The sequence below is a fragment of the Thrips palmi genome, unplaced genomic scaffold (assembly GCF_012932325.1).
Source record: "Thrips palmi isolate BJ-2018 unplaced genomic scaffold, TpBJ-2018v1 HiC_scaffold_18, whole genome shotgun sequence".
NCBI lineage: Eukaryota > Metazoa > Arthropoda > Insecta > Thysanoptera > Thripidae > Thrips > Thrips palmi.
Window position 1 is genome coordinate 17,455,820 of NW_023144627.1, and position 18,225 is coordinate 17,474,044.

General features: G+C 45.6%; 4 protein-coding genes across 7 annotated transcripts; 1 reads left to right on the top strand and 3 right to left on the bottom strand.

Annotated features, from left to right (window-relative positions):
- Window positions 1–19: 19 nt before the first annotated feature.
- On the bottom strand, window positions 20–6,989 carry LOC117644530 (tectonin beta-propeller repeat-containing protein). 4 transcript variants are annotated; one of them, XM_034384075.1, is made up of 18 exons: window positions 6,842–6,989; window positions 5,946–6,205; window positions 5,682–5,864; window positions 5,447–5,599; window positions 5,266–5,358; window positions 4,777–5,181; window positions 4,494–4,691; window positions 4,124–4,409; window positions 3,796–4,015; window positions 3,173–3,716; window positions 2,711–3,079; window positions 2,488–2,607; window positions 2,265–2,415; window positions 1,988–2,187; window positions 1,595–1,906; window positions 1,374–1,509; window positions 1,078–1,260; window positions 20–986 (listed from the first exon to the last, which is right to left on the bottom strand). In XM_034384075.1, the coding sequence occupies exons 2-18, from the start codon at window positions 6,168–6,170 to the stop codon at window positions 733–735; spliced, it is 4,032 nt and encodes a 1,343-aa protein (XP_034239966.1). In that variant the 5' UTR covers window positions 6,171–6,205; window positions 6,842–6,989; the 3' UTR covers window positions 20–732. The 4 variants fall into 4 exon arrangements, with proteins under 4 accessions (XP_034239966.1, XP_034239964.1, XP_034239967.1 ...); XM_034384073.1 differs by lacking the exon at window positions 6,842–6,989 and adding an exon at window positions 6,311–6,468; XM_034384076.1 differs by lacking the exon at window positions 6,842–6,989 and adding an exon at window positions 6,283–6,468 and having other exon boundaries at window positions 1,081–1,260.
- Window positions 6,340–7,624, top strand: LOC117644532. The gene is made up of 3 exons (XM_034384078.1): window positions 6,340–6,356; window positions 6,463–6,602; window positions 7,032–7,624. Exons 2-3 carry the CDS (start codon window positions 6,463–6,465, stop codon window positions 7,333–7,335), a joined length of 444 nt encoding a protein of 147 aa, XP_034239969.1. The 5' UTR covers window positions 6,340–6,356; the 3' UTR covers window positions 7,336–7,624.
- Window positions 7,612–13,502, bottom strand: LOC117644531 (protein halfway). The gene is made up of 9 exons (XM_034384077.1): window positions 13,183–13,502; window positions 10,097–10,724; window positions 9,575–9,892; window positions 9,317–9,492; window positions 9,041–9,223; window positions 8,791–8,949; window positions 8,588–8,698; window positions 8,405–8,476; window positions 7,612–8,315 (listed from the first exon to the last, which is right to left on the bottom strand). Exons 2-9 carry the CDS (start codon window positions 10,716–10,718, stop codon window positions 8,106–8,108), a joined length of 1,851 nt encoding a protein of 616 aa, XP_034239968.1. The 5' UTR covers window positions 10,719–10,724; window positions 13,183–13,502; the 3' UTR covers window positions 7,612–8,105.
- A 647-nt stretch (window positions 13,503–14,149) lies between these two features.
- Window positions 14,150–18,149, bottom strand: LOC117645415 (FACT complex subunit Ssrp1). Its single transcript, XM_034385607.1, has 12 exons — window positions 17,822–18,149; window positions 17,340–17,525; window positions 17,035–17,250; window positions 16,645–16,959; window positions 16,332–16,564; window positions 15,948–16,239; window positions 15,700–15,866; window positions 15,273–15,612; window positions 14,954–15,172; window positions 14,840–14,881; window positions 14,647–14,745; window positions 14,150–14,561 (listed from the first exon to the last, which is right to left on the bottom strand). Exons 1-12 carry the CDS (start codon window positions 17,870–17,872, stop codon window positions 14,484–14,486), a joined length of 2,238 nt encoding a protein of 745 aa, XP_034241498.1. The 5' UTR covers window positions 17,873–18,149; the 3' UTR covers window positions 14,150–14,483.
- Between the last annotated feature and the right edge of the window lie 76 nt (window positions 18,150–18,225).

Consider the following 18,225-nt stretch of genomic DNA (forward strand, 5'->3'; position numbering starts at 1 on the left):
GTAAAAGAATAATGCCTCATTAATGTTTTCAATATTTTATTCAGTATACTTTTATAGCTCCAACTGCAGCCAAAGAATATCACAGATGAAAAAAATAGGAATCTCCAGTGGGCATAGGACAAACAAATAAAACAAACAAACTCAAATACACAACAAACAGAGGTCTGGGAACAAACGCTCTTTCAATTTATATTGACAAGTGAGAGGCATATAAATAGTAATTAAAGCATAATCAGATTGCTAGCTGAACTCTTTGGCGAAAAACATCCCCTTACGCCAAGTCTATTATTCCAGGCAGTAAAGACAAATCCAAACACAACCAAGTCAAATTCGTTAAAAACTATGTAACAACCTACATAAATATTCTCTTAAACATTTTGAATGTCACCAAAACAGTAAGGAATTAAAAGTTATCACTCTACCTAGAGATAGGATTCACAATATTTTCAGATTACACAAACATGGGAGATCCTGCTAAGTAGCAAAAGATAGGTGGATACACAATTTAAAACAACATAATGAAGTCCAGCTTCATCAAAATACCACAATCTATTCTTCACACAAAGAAAATGAGAGCAGAAAAATTGGAAAGGCAGCACGCCATTCTTAAAACTAAGTCAATTCGATTGAATTGATGAGTGAGTACAGGAATTGTTACATATAGAATGTATATGTAAAAGTAACGAATAAAGATAAAAACTTTAACCATGCAATATAGAATGTGTGACCTGTTTAGTCAGTGGGTTCGTTGGTCCAGCCGCGAGCAGTTATGCACTGCCAGCCACCCACCACTCCATGTGACCAGGTGGTTCCGGCAGGGTTGTCTTTGGTGATGCCATGTCTGCGACAAACCACTCCAGAACTGCTGATGGCCCACACCTCTTCGCCTGGTCCAGCAGATACATGTCTCCAGCCGGTGAGGGGTGGTGGCTGGTTTGTCGGACTGAGCACCGCAGATCCTTCCACTTCTGACACAGTGACTACACCTGCATTAATTAAATCCAAACGGAAAGCACGGCATTAGTTATCTATCTAGCACCAAAGTGCATTTGGCAATACACACATGTATTCCATTACCACTGTTATCCAAATCCAATGGGGGAATAGACTGCCAGTGAGTTCCTTCTGGAAAAACGTGTGTAACTTCTCGTCGAACAGATAGCTGACCACTACTGTCTAGAACCCAGATGCCATGGCGGCCAACAGACACTAACTTCAGGGAGCTCCCAGCTGGAGGTTCAACAGACTCCCATACTTCACCTGCAAAGTAAATAAAGAAGAGGTTGCTCAGCCTAAAACTGAAACTTCAAGCAATAACTCGACTTGGACAAATGAATCCTTCAACTCAGTTCTGGAGCATGAGTATATCTCACCTAGAGGGTTAGATGATGTTATTCCAAATCTCCAAAATGCAGAGCCATTTCGACCTATTGCCCAAACTTTCGGACCAAAGCCACAACTGATACAGATAAGAGGTTGATCGCTAGGAACATGATCCCAATGAGTGCCCTGGAAAAAAAATTATACAGAATAAGCTTTGTAAATATATCAGCACAGTTAAAACCTATTTGCAATTTTGAAATGTAAAACTCACAGATGGACAATCTGTTGTGACTCCTCTCCTAAAGACTGCTTCACCCTCCACTGTCACTGCCCAAGCAAGCACACAGCCATCTAAAGCACTGGCATCTGGGGCTTTCAAAGATACATGCAATAGTTTTGTGCTGGCGAGCTCTTCCCACGGACCGCTTGTCAAAAGATGGGCCTTCCTCACCCAGCGTCTACGGCGCACATAGTCAGTAAAACCTTTACGTCCATGGTAGGAGGCAGGAAAATCAATAGCATACTGCCAACCATCTTGATCCACACCTCCAGGTGTTTGATAGTCAACTGCCCAATCAGAAACCTAAGCGAACCCAAAACAAAGTCACATAAACACACAAATTGTCAGATGTCAGTGATAGTAGATCTCATGAACTTCGGTTACCCATTGCCAATGCATGGATGGAAGCCTTGTGCCCTCTTTTGTACGCTTGTGTCTTCCAGTGGCATCACTCCACATGTTCCTATCTGTTGGAAGCATGTGAGTTGTATAACCTGTTAGAGGATTCCAGCGTTGATTTTCATAGATGTAGTAAGCATGGGTATCTGCCATTGGATTGATTCCTGAACTGCTTGTCTCTAGACCTACAAGGAATAAACAAAGTCAAGTTAAATGCCAAAACTAGGAAACTATACAATCTTACACAGAAAACAATTTTCACCTCTGAGGAAAGAACCACCCCATCCCCCAGTGTAGAACCATGGTGTGCAATCATAGCCAATTCCCCAAGTAACTCCTGAGGCACACGTTTCCACCCGCCTTAGATGACCACCCATTTGACGCCAAAACATGTCAGATGGCGAGACAATTATCTAAAAAAAGAAAACAGTGTTTAAAACAGGGCAAGCTCTTCAAAACTCCATAAAAATGAATCCATTACATACTCTCTTAGACTCATATATTAGTTTGTGTAAGAGAAGTGGTCCTTCAATTTCAATATGGCTTATGTTCCGAGGATTTAGTCTGTGTTCAAAAAACGTGAACTGAATGTCATTTACCATAATCTATAAGAAAGAAAAAGAAGCAAAATATTTTATTAAAAAGTTGATTTGCCTGGTAAGTTTAATTACATTCAAGGAAAAGGAGACCCTTCATATATCAGCATACCTTGAAAGCATCATCTTGACAAATAATGGAAATGGAAAATGCTTCACCTCTGCTGATAGGCAAACCTCCTTCTCTCTCCTCCCTCTCCCACACCCCACTGTGTTTGCTATTGCGTACAATAATTTCGTCAGGGAATCGAGGGTTGAAGTGAAGGGCTATGTCGTGACTGATAGGCCGTTTTAGTGAGGTCTGTTGCTGAGAGCGACATACAAGATTGACAGAAAATCTGTCTGTATCTTGATGCGCACTTGCCAGTAATGTCACCCTACTACCTGGTGGGAAACTATTATGCAAATGAGCATCGTAAGGAGTTGATTTACCAGCTACTAACATTTCTTGAACATAATTTTCTCCTCGAAGCTGATGGGCCTGTGATAGACAAGATAAGTTGGTAAAATGAAAAATCAAAGAATCAAAATAAAAAACCATTAAATGACTATTTTCACTAATAATGAAAGTTACCTCCAACGAAGATGGGTCAAATGAGAAGACATCACCTCTAGTGCTTGTAGCCCAGAATGAATTGGCACTAGGCTTCCCTCTGGTACTATTGACCTGGCATGTAACCAGAGTTAGATTTGCCATCCAATCCTCCATTTCCGTTTCAGTGCTGAACTGTAGCTTTAAGGGACCTTTACTTGGCCTTAAACGTGATGTATGAATTGCAATACAGGGAATACCTGGCTCACTGCAACTTGCAACACAGGTTATTTCAGACACACTTAATTGGAGTTTGGTTTGTGTCTGATCCAAGTTTAGTATTGAAAGAGTGCCAGATTCACTACCAATCCATTCTAACTCAAGAGAACAGATTTCAGGGAGAGAATCTTTCAACATTGCTTTGGCTGTTCCACATTTAACCCAACTGTTTTTTTCAATTGCCTTTTCAAAAGTTTCGTATCCATTAGTTGCTTTGTCAGTTCTTGTTTTCAGCTCTTGCAGAATCTTTAAACGCCATGGTTTGGACAGCTCTCCTTGAAAAGATGCCTGTGAATTCTCTACAAACCTGCAGTTGGAAATTCAATTTGGGCATAAAAACCAATCCACCAGCAACACTAAAATAAAAATAATAAAAATGAGCTTACCAATTTGGTGGAGTTATAGGATCAATAAATACAGCTCCCGCAGCAACACAAGTCCACAGCATGCTCGAATCACCACCACCCCAGATTCCATCCGCATCCAGATGGTCCCCGAGAGGGAAGTCAGATGAAAACAGTGATAGATCTGACTCTGGCATGGCTTCAGTACCCAGTACACCACCTACACTTTGAACTGGGCTCCACACCGTGGGATTAGTTTTGACTTTAAAAAAAGATAATGAAAAATGAATTAAATGTAACCCACAGAAAAGGAGGCACTACACCATTTTTCAAGCACTGCATTGAAAATGAAACAGAATATTGTACGTACCATTAGGTTCATCCACTTCACTGGCTGAGCCTGTGTTTGATAAACCACTGTCTTCCTCTGACTTTACAGACAAAGTAGAGCAGAACTTTTTCCCTTCACTGAGGAGCCTTTGATTGTCATTTCCTTCAGAATCAGGCTTCAAATTTAATTTTGCTAGAGAACGTGTCGGAGCTGAAGAGGCAAAACCTCTGCTAGCATTTCCCAAATTCGTTGATGGCATTGGTACTGATGTGGAGTGAGGAATTTCCACATCACTGACATCACTGTCAATCGAACTCCCACAGACCTGCATTTAAAGAGAATTTTAGTTTCTATAAATGATGAAAAATAACATACTTGAGGCAAGGCACAAAAGAAAGCCGTCACTCACAGTAGACTGAGAACTGCTACCAACTGAATTTAGACGGGCATTAGGACCTGCTAGGTTGGACCAAAGGCTAACATCACTGCTTGCTCTGCTAAGTTGAGTTACAGCGGCCATCAGCCTCCATGTTTTCCCAGTCAAATCAGAAGGTGTCACACCTGTGCGAAAGTATAGAAGCCTATCCTCCGCTCCTATGGCCCAAACCTAAGGACACAAGGAAAGGCATGTAATTATGCACTTGCTGAAATCAAATATGTAAGCCTGAAATGTGAAATGCTGCCAGACATACTTGATCATTCGCTGCAACTGAAATTAGGCCCATTCTGCCCACCATTTCCACCCATCCAGATCCTTTGGCGCACTCCTCACTGTCTGCAGCAGCACTCCCTCGAATGCCACGTCTAAACCAAAGGTGATTGCTTGTGGTCACAGCCCACACAGCATTAGTGCCGACTGCAACTTGGCTCAGTCTTTCATTTTCATTGGGGGCAGCAACTTCACACCAATATTCACCCATGGGATTATGTCTGGTTACACTGCAGCGTACCAGGACTTTACCGTTCCATAAAACAGCCCACACAAGTCCAGTTGCTCCAACACATATTTGCTTCACTTCACACCCATGTGGAATAGGAACTGGTACCCATTTATGACCCTCAGGAGATGATGAACTGACACCCGTGCGAAACATTACCTAGATGAACAAACAACGTAACATATTAAAAGCGATTAACATTTGGAAACACAGGACCCTACACACAATCAACTTTAAACTTACTCTGCCATGAGCTGTTACTGCCCAAACTAAAACTGAGCCTTCATCTATACCAGGCAGGGCATGTCCACCAACAGCAACATCAATGAATGGTTCCTGAACAATTTTATTAATAATTTAAAAGACCTTCCATTTTTGATAGCATTTAAATGGCTGATGATCAAGAAAGAAAAAAAGAACACACCTGGGTTGCGTCCTTGTGTAAGGGAGCAATTGCACACCATGAGTTGAGTGCAGAGTATCTCCGATAACGGACCCATTTCCGCCTTCTAACACAGGACTTCCACTGTTTCTGAGGGTAATACTTTGCAGGAAAATCAACTGCATATGTCCAGCCCTGAAAAGGGGAAAGGTATCAGGATCAGCATTTATCAACTATTTATGCTGGACAAAGTTTTTGACAACTCTCTCTCTCTCACATCATGATCCAAAGGCTGCCCATCTAAAGAGAGTTCTAAATGCCAATCAGATTCCCACTGCCAAGCCATGGAGGGTAAACGAACTTTACTCAATGTTCGGTCAGTTAGTCCGTCAATAGATGAAAATTGAAATCTATCCATTGGGAAAAGCCGGCTGCTGAATCCTTCCAGAGGAAGCCATCGCTGTTGAGAAAACAGAAATAAAGAGATGATATAAGGAATTTTCTTGCTTCAGCATTTTGCAAGGATGTTTAATAAACAAACCTCATTTTCATAGGCTTCTTCCTTGATGCGTATGGGAATGTCAATGCCATGCACATAAACGTATACTTGTCGGTCCCCACCAACAGCCCACAGCATGTGAGGTACAGCAGACAAAGTTTTGAACTCCAAGCCAAGGTAGACTAATTCTCTCCATTTGGATCCCTTAGTCGAAAGGGCATACACCCTACCTTCGTGGCTGATCCCGAACAAAAGTGAGCTAGGCATTCTTTGATGCTCATGAGTCAACTGTCACGTCAGACCTTAAAGTTTCACAAAACAAAAATTAACAACTACTGTCATAATATGGTAGATCAGCTGATAACACCAGCATACATACAGTATCACCCAGACCATTCCAAAAATACCTAAAATTAGAGGTGGCAGTTGCACAATAGACCTACTCAACCTGTGGTAAGCATCGCGAATAACTAAAAAATCACACTTTTGTAGGTACTAATTGACAGGGACACTGTGCCGTCTGTTTGTCAATGTGATTCCTAACCTAACTTTGTGACAGATGCACCGCCTTGTAGGAGCCACAAACAGATCAAACAAACAAAAACAAACGACAACAAACAACAACGTTAGGACGCGCCGCTCCTTCGTGACTCTTCGTAAGGATTTCTTATCTTTTTCGCTCGTTGAGCTTGCCAGCAGGTAATCCCCTTTAAAGTTTGATCTATTCTTCAAATACAATGGGTTGACTTTAATCTAATTAGTCAAGCCGCGCACCAAAAATACGTATGTCGAAAATTTGATATCTAACCTCACGGAAGGGTTTAGTCGGTGACTCGGTGACAGCAGTGTTTTCAGAAACGCTTTGTGACAGCACAATGTATTCAGTTCTTTTGCGAATCTAATGCGAAAAAATATTGTAATGCATTTCTAGACATTACCTTTTCGTTCCTCTGCCTTCATAAAACAGAATGAATGACTTGAAAGGTGGCGCTGTCAATATGACAGCCAAGTGGATCGCAACCACTTTGCAATGGACTCATTCATTGACGAATTTTATTCAATACAATATTGTTGCCTGTAGCTTTCGAAAATTGTGGTTTGATCCTTTGTTTTCATCCTTTGTTTCAGAGAAATGTCAGAGCAGCCAGACCAGCCGGATATCCGCCCTGTACTGAATTTGGATGAAAGTACATGGGATGGATGGCTCAACTCATTCATATTGTGGGTTGCACAAAACCCATGGCAGTTTTTGTCTAATGTCTTGCTATGTCTTTCACCATTCTTCCTTATTTCTCTCTTCTTGTCATGGAAGTTGACTAAGGCAATAGAGGATGAAAAGAAAGAGAAAAAACTGAAAGCGAAGCGAACAGCTCAGATGAGCAAGGCTCGGTCTCTCAGACAAAGCAAAAAACCTGTTCAGAAAGAATCTTGATTCCACTTAAATAAGCCATGTTAATTTAGTTAAACTTCCATTTCTTCATTAATTTTTAAGACTGCATGATAGGGTGGGCCCAAGTGCTTCTGTACTTTTTATACCTTCTAATGATTTGTCAACGCTTTCTCCCACATTTTGTAGGATCATTTTTTATAGCCTCATGTGCATGATAAGTTTTTAAGGTGCCCATTAACAGTTTTGTATTCATGATTGTAATTTGAAGATTTTGCTGTTGAACTCTGAAATATTTGGTAAAAATGGAATAAAAGCCAATGAATTTTCACTATGTGATGTATTATATTTATTTGTATTGTTTCAGTCTTCAGTACCAGTCTGCCATAAATCGTAATTCATGTGTGTTTTGGCTATCTTGCAGAAAACGAAACAATTGAACCAAAGAATACATTTTGTTTAGAAATTAGAGCTAATTTCCTTAAATAAGACACATGGCAACACAGAACACTTGTACTCATTGAACAGTTACAAAAATTCAAGCTAGGCCACACAGTCGGGAACTTCAGCTCAGGACCCTTCGCAGCTGCGAAACCCTTGACTTTGCAAAAGGCAGGTCGCAAGCTGGAGGTAACATAGTTTGTTTAGATGTTCCGAAACATTGGTTTGACTAGGTTTAACTATATGCCTTACAGGCTCACAGCCATCATCTTAAAATATGAGAACTTCTCAAACTTCTTACCTAGATCTCATGTCATGCCAATTAAGAATAAGTGGCAAGAAAATGCACAAATTTTGCTTACTTGTAAATTATTTTATGATTCGAACACCCAGTCACAAGGTAATTTGGGCATTTTTGACGCTGGCCATGGCAAATAGCCAGCAGTCTTGAAGACCCAGTAATCATAAGATACTTTAGAAATTAACAGAATGAGCAACATAACTTCAGCTGCAACAAGATAGTACACATAGTCCGTCCAGTCGGATTGCACGGTGCACACCTTATACTGATCTAATTCAAAAACCTTTAAAGAACAAACATAAGGAGTTATCAATTTTTTTTTTAAATTGAAAATACCGAAAATCATTGTGTTTTAGACAAACTGACACTTACCTTCTCACGCATATTCTCGCATAAGACTTCATTGTAATCAGGAATGTGTTTATAGTTAGCATTCAACCACATCTGGAGCAGAAACCAAGGTACAAGATGAACATTCACATTTATGTGTGTTGCACAAAGCTATGTGCGATTTGGACAATAAAAGAGGGAAGACCAAAGACAGTCTTTTCTCACCTTTGTAGATTGTGCAGTGCTGCAGTCACACTTAAATCGATTTAGTCCCAGACGAACTATCTTTTCATCCCAGTTTCTATTGAATACATTTGACAACATGTAGGTGGGCAACTAGAAGAAAACATTAGTTTTGGTTAAGATACAGAAACTATTAAACTTATATTATGAATGTTTTTTCCCCCCTCTAGTGAGAGAGCACTCACGGATGTTATATTGTTGCTTCGTAGACTGAGAATTACAAAATTCTCAATGAAGGTTGAGCCTTCAAGAGCTGTGATGGATGTAATCTGGTTGTCATCAGCAAAAAATTCACGGATACTCTCATAATTTGCATTAATACTAAGTTCCTGCAAGTCACTTATCTGTTTTAAAAAATGGTAAAAATAAAGATACGTAATTAATGGTTTATACATGAGAATACATCCACCGCAATTAATATTATCAAACACTTACTTTATTTGAGCTGATATTTAAGGATATAGTGTTCTTGGGAAGAGTAGCTGGAAGTTTAGTCAAACGCTTGTTGGAACAATCCACACTAAAAGAATATTTTGGAGTCTTCTTAAGTATCATGTCTAGCATGGCAGTTCTGCAAATGCAAGGTTCACTCTCACCACGTGGACATTCTTGTTCAAGCTGGAAGGAACAAACAGTTTCTCAGACACTTACAAAACGCCCTCACAAAACACAATTTTTTATATTTTTTTAAAGACTTTAACTGCAAAGTACCTTGTTTAGCACCATTAGAGAAGATAAAGACATTCTATCTGTGGAATTGAACCAATGGAATGATCTTGATGCTAGACAATGAGTGTTGTTTTCATGTCTGAACTGTAGATTTGCTGTGAACTGTGAACTGTGCTTTATAAGATCCCAGATGCTTTCACAAGACAGTTTGTCATTGCCTGCACATAGAATGATAATTTAGACAGCAATGAATTAATTTTTATATAAAACACATAGGAAAATATAATTGAGTCTACTCACGTGACACATCTAGCTGGAACTCAGGCACACTAGAATTAAGATGAATTAGGTGTCGAAATTCATTCCCAGAAAGATCCAAATTTTGCAGAGAATGGAGAGACGCAAAAGTACTGTTCGACACACTGATCAAACTGTTACTCGAGAGGTTCAAACAGGCCAAATTTCTTGCTTCCAAATTTCCTTTGAGTTCCACAATATGTCCATCGGTGATGGCCAACGATTCCAATTGTGGCAAGTGTAACTTAGTTAGGTTCAGCACACTCACATCCAGCGAGTGTAAAGTAATGTTGCGAGCATGAAGAGCAGTAATGTTTGACCCTGAAACAAATCAAAGTAGATTTAAAAATAAAAATAAAATGGCTGCAGTGTGGCTGTAGAGTGGATTGTAGGCACTCTACAAACTCAAGTGCTCTACCGGGCGTGTGTACTTGGCAAGCATGCTCCAGCAGAGTGTAAGGGGTAGGCCCCAGGTGGAATCCTGAAGCCTGCTTTGTAAGCAGACCTCGGTGTGCTTGAGCTTACCCAGGCTCTGGCAGTTGAGGCTCTCCTTGAGCTGCAGCACGGAGGTCACGTCGCAGCAGACGCCCGTGGAGGTGCCGTTGACGAGGAGGCAGCGACACAGCTCGTTGGCCGGCGGGCACAGTTCTCGCGGCACGTGCACGCACGCCGGCTGCTCCTCCTCCTCGGGGTCCTCCTCCGCGGCCTGCTCGGCCTGCTCGGGCATCTCCGACGCGGAGGCTCCCGCCGGCGTGCCCGGCGTGGCCGTGGCCGTGGTCGACGCCGAGGGCTGCGGCTGCGGGGGCCCGCCTTCGGGGGCAGGCGGTGGAGGCACGGGGGCCGACGTCGCCGACGCACTGGGGCCCAGGTTGGTGTCGGGGGCCACGACCGCGGGGGCCACGGGGGCTGGAGTGAGGCTCGGGGTGGCGACGGCCGCACCGGAGGGGGCGCCTAGGGGGGTGCCTTGGGAGGCGCCTTGCGGGGCGCTCGGGGGCGCACCCTGGGGGCCACCCTGGGGGCCGCCCTGCACCTGAGGGACCGCCGGGGGGACCGCCACGGGCACCTGCGCGTCAGCCTGCTGGCCTTGCTGACCGGCGCAACCCGCGAGCAGTGCGGACAGTGCCACCGCCAACAGCATAGCAGACATGGCGAGCTGACAACAAAAACAAAACTTGTCAACTCAAACAGGATCTTCGCACTAAATAAACAAAATTATTTCAATATTGGACGCGGAAAAAGCGAAAGAATTGCTTTTGTGTCGATTGGGGTGGCGCCGGCGCCGAGGTGCAGCCATGTCGAACGATGGCCTCCCCAACCACGCCCCAAAGAACAATATTGCCCCCCGTCGATGGGGGTTTCAATGGTCTCGGTTACGCGGCAAGGCAGTCCCCTCGGGGGGGGGGGGGGGGGCAAATGAGTGATGGCGCAAGAGCAAGCAGACGACGCAACCAAGAGCACCAATTTCCGCGCCGCCAAGTCGAATTGGGACTTCCCTCCCCTCGCCGACTCCGGGCGGCGCGCCTCCCGTCGGTCTGTCTCTCTCGCACAGACAAGGTGCGACCCACGAGAGAGACAGACAGAGAACTCTTTGCTTCGGGAGGTCGACGCCCGCGTCCACCCTCCACCCATCATCGGCAGGCGGGGGCGGACGAGTGTGTCCTAGGGTGGCGGTGACGTCAAACTTCTCGTCGCTCTGTCTCTCTCGCTCCCAGGGGATGCGCCATGAGTGCGACAGAGACGGGGCGACGAACCGATCCTTCAGATCAGGCGGCCGTTGCCTGTCACCGCGATCGTGCCCGAAGATAATGGAGGTGCAAGCACACTGCAAGCACGGCCTGGAGTGTCGCGGCGGATCACGACCCTGAACAGCTGTCTGCGGAGTAAGGCTTCCGTTTGAATACCCAGCAAGAGAAGCACCCCGACTCGGGTGCTCTCCACGAGACACTCCACCATCTACACCGCGGCCAAACCACGAGGACACGCGTGTCCAGGCGGAGAGTCCTCCTCGCTGTGCTGCTGCCGCCGCTGCGGTCCCGGCAGTCCGTCGACGCGGCAGTAAACAACACCCACACGCCCGCACGTTTGGCGCGCTGTTCGGCCGTAAGCAGTAAGCCGCGCCTCACCGATAAACGGAGCGCGCGCTATCTCAAACACTCTGCCGCCCAAAGCTCTGCTTTGCTCGCTCGGCGCGGCAGCAAATAGTGCGACAGAGCGGCGCGCCGACGCGGTTGCGCGGTAGGCAGGATTCGAACCCGCGCCGAGATAAAGCCGAATGCCGCCCGATCCGCGAGGATCTTCCCGTCAGTCTGTCTCCCTCACACTAAAGGGTGTCCAGCAAGTCCCTCTCACACCACGACGGCACGCCCCTTGAGTGCGACAGACAGAGCGACGACCCTTCGAAGCGGGCCTTCCCTGTCCCTGGCGCCTACCTCTACGTACCAGCCAGCACGGGCGCCGCCGCTACCGCCGCTACGGATATCACTTCCTGGTTCCCTCCGCCCCGCGCCGCCTCCCTCGTTCGGAAACGCCACACGAACTTCCGCCTCTCTCTCACGCACTGGCCCAAAATGAGTGCGACAAGGACAGGACAGTGCCGTCCGTTTTCGGAGCAACAGACTGAGAGTCGTTTTCGTCGCAATCTCTCTCGCACCTATGAGCCATGAGAGAGACAGAGCGACGAAAACGACTCTCGGAGTGAGTCTGCAGGCCCCGCAACTCGCGGTGACGGCATGGCAGGCCGTAATGACCCACTAGGGCAATGGCCTACTCGGTGTGCAGCTCGACGGCCTCACTACCTCTCTCGCAACCATGGGGGAAGCCCCACGAGTGCGAGAGAGACAGTGCGGCGAAAACGACTGTCGGAGTCCGAGTGCAGGTCATGCAGGTGTTCACTCCACGCTGCCCTACGCCGCTCGAGCCTAACCTACGCCAACACAGCTGCGCGCTACGCGGCGCTACGCCCCACCAGGCTGCACACTCGGCGCGGAGGCAGGGGCGGCCGGCGGGCCCACATGGCCCAAGCGTGTTGTGGCCAAGAACACGGCGCTAAATTTAGCCGGGCGTGTGTCTGCCCCACCGCGATGCGCCGCGCGCCGCGATGTGATGCGATGCAGTCCGGACGCGCTGTTTGGCCGCGCTGCCGCCCAAAGAACGGGCAAGACCGGTCAGCGAGTCGGGCCCTGGTCGGCCCCGTCGGCCCGGCAGACTCATTCCGAGAGTCGTTTACGCCGCTGTCTCTCTCGCACTCACGAGGCGCCCCGTATGGGTGCGAGGGAGACAGACAGGCCGGAGAGCCAGGCCGCGTCGAGGCGGCTCGCCTCTATCGTGGCACGGTGCAGGGAGGGGGCAGGGTCGCCGATAAAGACCCGACGTTTTCAGCAAATTCAATCGTCTGCGGACGAGACGGCGAGGAGGCGCGTCGTGTCTCGCACTGGCGCGCCCGCGCTGCACCGCGAGCGAGCACGGCGTCAAGGCGTCCTCCTGGAGGCCCGTCTGGAGGCAGAGTCCTTTGTCGCCGCGCCACTCCAGCCCTGGCTCCAGCCCTGGCTGGCGTCCTTCAGGAACACGGCGCGGGTCTCTGCGTTACGGCGGTGAGGTGCAGGCGGCCTCACCTATCCTAGTTGGACACGCCACCGGCGATGGAGCTAGAGGCCTGCGCCTCAGTGGGGCTAGTGGGGCCAGCCGCTTGGGACTTCTCGTCCTGTCGGCCAGTGTCGGCCGCCGCCGCTGGGAGGCAACTGACGCTAGCGCCCGACGGTCCTGAAGGCCCCGCTGCTGCCGCTGCTGCAGGCCCGCGGCGTGTGGCGGGGCATCTCACGTCGCCGAGGACGTCCAGCAGGCCGTCGCGGTGGACGGCCGCCGCAGGAGCCGCAAGGAAGACGACGGCTGTTTCCTCGTCGCCCAGAACGTGAATCGCTGCAGCGGCGCGGACTGGCCGGCGCGAGCACGCTGCCGGAGCAAACAGGACTGGCCTGGCTGCCTGCCTGCTTGGCCTGCCGGCGGCGAGGCGGCAACGCTAGCGGGGCCGGGGGCGGCGGGGGGCGGCGGGGAAGGCGTGCCGCGCGGGGCGCGGGGGCAGCGGCTGTTGTAGTCGAGTAGAGTGCCCCCACGGCCCGCGGCAGCTGCAGCCGCCGCTGCTCGCGGTCGCCGCCGTGGCCGAGCGACGAGCGTCGCCGTCGTTGCCTGACAAGCCGAGCGAGCGTCCGACGGGGCCGACGTGCCGACGCCCTGCCCGAGCCGACGTCGGGCTGGGCGGCTGGGCCGCGGAGTCGGCCAGCAAAGCAAGGTCGTCGGGCCTGGCAAGGCTGCAAGGCTCCACAGGACAGGACGGGCAGACACGCCTGGAACGCACAACCGCCACCGCAGTGAGAAAACACTACCAAGCAACAGATTTTTGAAAAGATATTTGAAGAATAAAAAAAGGGGCAAAGCATACCTGTGGAGTTACTTCCTTCAACTAATACCAAAAAGAATTAAATTTTAAAAAAAGAACAATAAATTTTTTTAAGAAAAAATGTTGTTAATTCTGTCAGTTTTTGAGAAAATGGATGGGTGAGCGAACAAATAAAGTAGCAGGGATAAAAATAACCGAGTATTTAATATGTACAAAAAGGAGTTCACTCTACAAAACAAATCACATTTCCTATGAAAACATAAATTATAATGCTACAGCCTAGAATGATCCACAATACTAAAGATCAACATTCACACATACAACCAGGCTCAAATGTTCTCACTGGGACAAATACTAACAAAGAAAACTCCTCTTCAGAAATACCAGTAACTGAAGATGATGATTTACATTTTGATGAAGGACGTGACCGGCACTTATCTATTCATTAATCCATGGGCGATCTACATTTTGTCACATACTCTTAAAGTGGAGGATAATAAGTTAAGTTAAAATTTAAAGCTAATCGCTGTCATCATCAGAAGATGCAGGAGTGGATTCAGCCTCTTCTTCCTCCTCCTCATCATCCTTTGGCTTCTTCTGAAAGTATTGAAATAAAAAGGGCATAAGTAAAAACTACAATTTTTATATGAAATTGATATCAGGCCATTGAAAACCAGTTTACCTTGCCATTGGCCTTTTTCTTTGCAGGTGGTTCATCTTCACTTTCACTAGTTTCGTCCTCTTCCTCCTCTTCTTCAGAAGACGATTTACTCTTTTTAGCCTGATCACAAAGACAAAGAAACAAATTATACAAATTATATCAGTTTTAACTAATTGAAACTCTATTAAATAGAAATGAAAAAATGAGAGCTTACAGGTTTTTTCTCTTCAGGTTTCTTCTTGACTTCCTTCTTTACCTAAATAACCAGAAAGATGTTAGGAGAGTAGACAATGAATTCATGTGAAAAGACAGGTATCTTGTTACTTACAGGTTTGTCGTCATCACTACTGCTGTCATCATCACTGATGTATTCCTTGCTGACAACCTTAGACGGAGAAACAGTAGTTGCGGCTTTGCTCTTGCTTGCTTTCTTGGGTGCACTTTCCTTCTTGGATGATGAACTGCTGGCACCACCACCGGATGCATTGTATTCCTTCATTGCCTCACCATATTCTTCCTTCAGTTTTGCAGCCTTGGCTTCCCATTCCTACAACAGGTATTTAACAAATTATTAAAAAATATATCTTTTCCTTACTTAAATTGGAATAATACCAGGAATTGTCTTATGTTAATTTGACACTACTTACCGACTTATCCTTCAGTTCTTTCCATAACTCTCCACCCTTCTTGGCAATCTCAGTAACTTTGATGCCAGGATTATCTTCCTTGATCTTTTCTCTCTCATTGTTAAGCCAGAGCATGAATGCTGTCTGAGGTCTCTTAGGTTTGTTGTCATCCTTGTCCTTCTTTTTGCGCTGCTTGCGAGGCTTCTCAGACACCGTCTTCTTCTCCTTCTTTGGTTTATCTTCTTTTTCCTCTCTTTTCTTCTTCTCTTTAGCTGGTTTCTTGTCTTTCTTGGGGCTATCAGCAGATGCATCAGATCCTTCATCTGAGTCATCGCTTGTACCACTTCCAGCAGAGTTATCCCTGACAGACATGGACAAAGTTGCAATCACACAAATTCACACAAATGAGCACTCAAAGAAACTTAAATATATTATTAAAATGGCTTACTCATCTGGCATATCTCCAGGAACGAAGTCTTCATCAGTAGACTCATCTTCTTCACCTCCATCTGCATCCCTCTCCTTGGCTTCAGCTTTAACACGTGCCAGGTAAGCATCAGGTTCATCTTCATTTTCTGAATCACTGAATGCATCATCGGTATAGCCCTGCTTGTTCTGCAAGATAAATACAACAGTACATCAGACAAAGATGTATGATTTAAAACAGCATTAACAGTACCTGTTCATAACACTTACCATCTTTCCACTGTTTTTGACTCTTAGCTTCTTGTTTGAAATGAAATCCCACAACTTTCCATACTCTTCCTTCTCTATGCTACTAAATGTGTGGACCACACCGGATTTCAATTCGACTTCAAAATCAAAAGATCTTGTGTTAGCACCACTACGAGCAAAGTTGACACTCGCGATTTCTTCATAACGAAGATGAATGGGTGGTTTATGAACATATATGAATCCACGTTCTAGGGGATACATGAAGCCTGCAGCAGCTTTGTATGAACATCCAATAGCAGGTGTGCCCGAATGCCTACACAAATACAACAATTATTTTAAAAAATACTTCATAAGGTGGAAATTAACAACAAACCTTTGGATGAGATAAGATGAATATTGTCTTACCCAACAAAGTTTCCAGGTACAGTGATTTTCCGGTTGACAATGGCTTTCATGACTTTGCCCATGACCTCGTATGTAGGACCTGACACTTCCTTGGACAGTTTGCCTTCAAACTTTTCTTTAAGCTCGTCTTCACTGAAGGGTAATTCAATACTCATATCTTCATCAGTACTGAATAGGAATGTAAGAAAGTGGTACCGAGTCTGACCTTGCTTGATAGGAGGATCCAAACTCACCTACAAAAGAGTCAAATTTATGATAAAGAAATATTTTCACTAATACTTATGGCCAAGAAAAACAGTACAAGAAATCATACCACAAAGAACATCTGCCTTCCATCTTTGTGAGGCAGAATAAAAAGCCGGAGAACAGTGGAAACTGGAATCTTGTAGTCGAAGGTTTTACCATGGAGCTGGAAGAATGACTGGAATACTTTGATGTCATAACGACCTCGAGGTGTGAGACACTGGATCTCTCTGAAGATAGCAATAGCATCACCAGACACATTGATGACACTGGCCTTCTTCATGACTTGTTGATGGAACGCATCAACAGGGTCATCTCCACCAGCTATTTCTGAACTGGGAATGTGGAAGCGCATCTCAACCAAGTTGACAGGAGCATCATCATTCTGCAAAATGCAATACAGTTACAAAGCCATCAATTTGATGTCAAGCAAGGTATTACTGTGTTAGGCGAAACTTACCTGATGGTACTCAATAGTAACTTCATTTTTACCCGGTGTGCATTGGCTCACATTGTTCAAGGGGACTTCGAATGCGGGTGCACTGCCCACATCAAAACTAAGAACTGCTCCCTGGAAGCGAGCAGTGCCCCAGTTCCAACCTTTCAGACACAGCTCTTTTTCAGCAATGTCATGTTTGTAGTTGTTTTTGAAAAACTTTGAGACTTTTTCCTGATCCTGCGAGAGGCAATGTAAATAATATCAACTCACAGAAGAGATGAACAGAAAACCAGTTTGAAGAAAAAGAGAACAAACACTTTACTTACTGATTCTTTGAAACCACTGTATCTATGCAAGTTTCCGTTCCTTAGGAACAGACGCAAAGCCCATGACCCAACAAGCTTTTGCCAATGGGCAACATCAATGTCATTTGACGCAATTTGGTCAACCTTTCCAGTTTTACTATTCTTGAAAACGATGTGTTGGTCAGTGAATTTCACTTTCCCAGGTACCTTTAGAGAACAAATAGAAATTAATATTTCATACTAACAGCTGACAGGTGAAAAAGTTCCCAGGATATTGCACAACACTGAGAAAAGGCAGAGCAGAGTGTGACCATGCACAGCGCATATCATGAGCGTCTGTCGTCTACCTTCACAGCTTGTGCAACTGAACTTCAAATTGAAACAAACAAAATTAATGGCTTCATTCAATTGAACGGATAAAAAACATATCATTTAAGAAGTCTCATGGCTGCTCTTGAGTGCCGAGAATATGATGGAAGGTTATGTTCAAAATGTGTACTTACATTTGCTCCTTTAATTTCAGCAGATATGTCCGAATACTCCAGGAAATCCATGGCGAAAAGCCCACAGTGCTCGAGAATCTGAAGTTCGTTTTCACCGGATCAAAGGTATGTTCCACTTTCAATTCAGAAATAAATTGGAGGCGCCTTTTGCCGCGCCGCGCCGCACAAACAACAAAGCAAACTACAAAACCCCGCCGCCTTCGGACACTTGTATGACAGTTTCACACCCACAAACTGTTAAGAATTCTTTTCGTGTCAGTTGCAAGCAAGGTGAAAACGGTCCATGGATAGGACGATGGGTCCATTCAAAAAAATGAAAAAAGAAATCGTAATTTGTATGTATTCTTTTAGGATTTTCAGGCCGTTGCAACGTAATTATTTTATCTCAACAATGAAATTCTCAT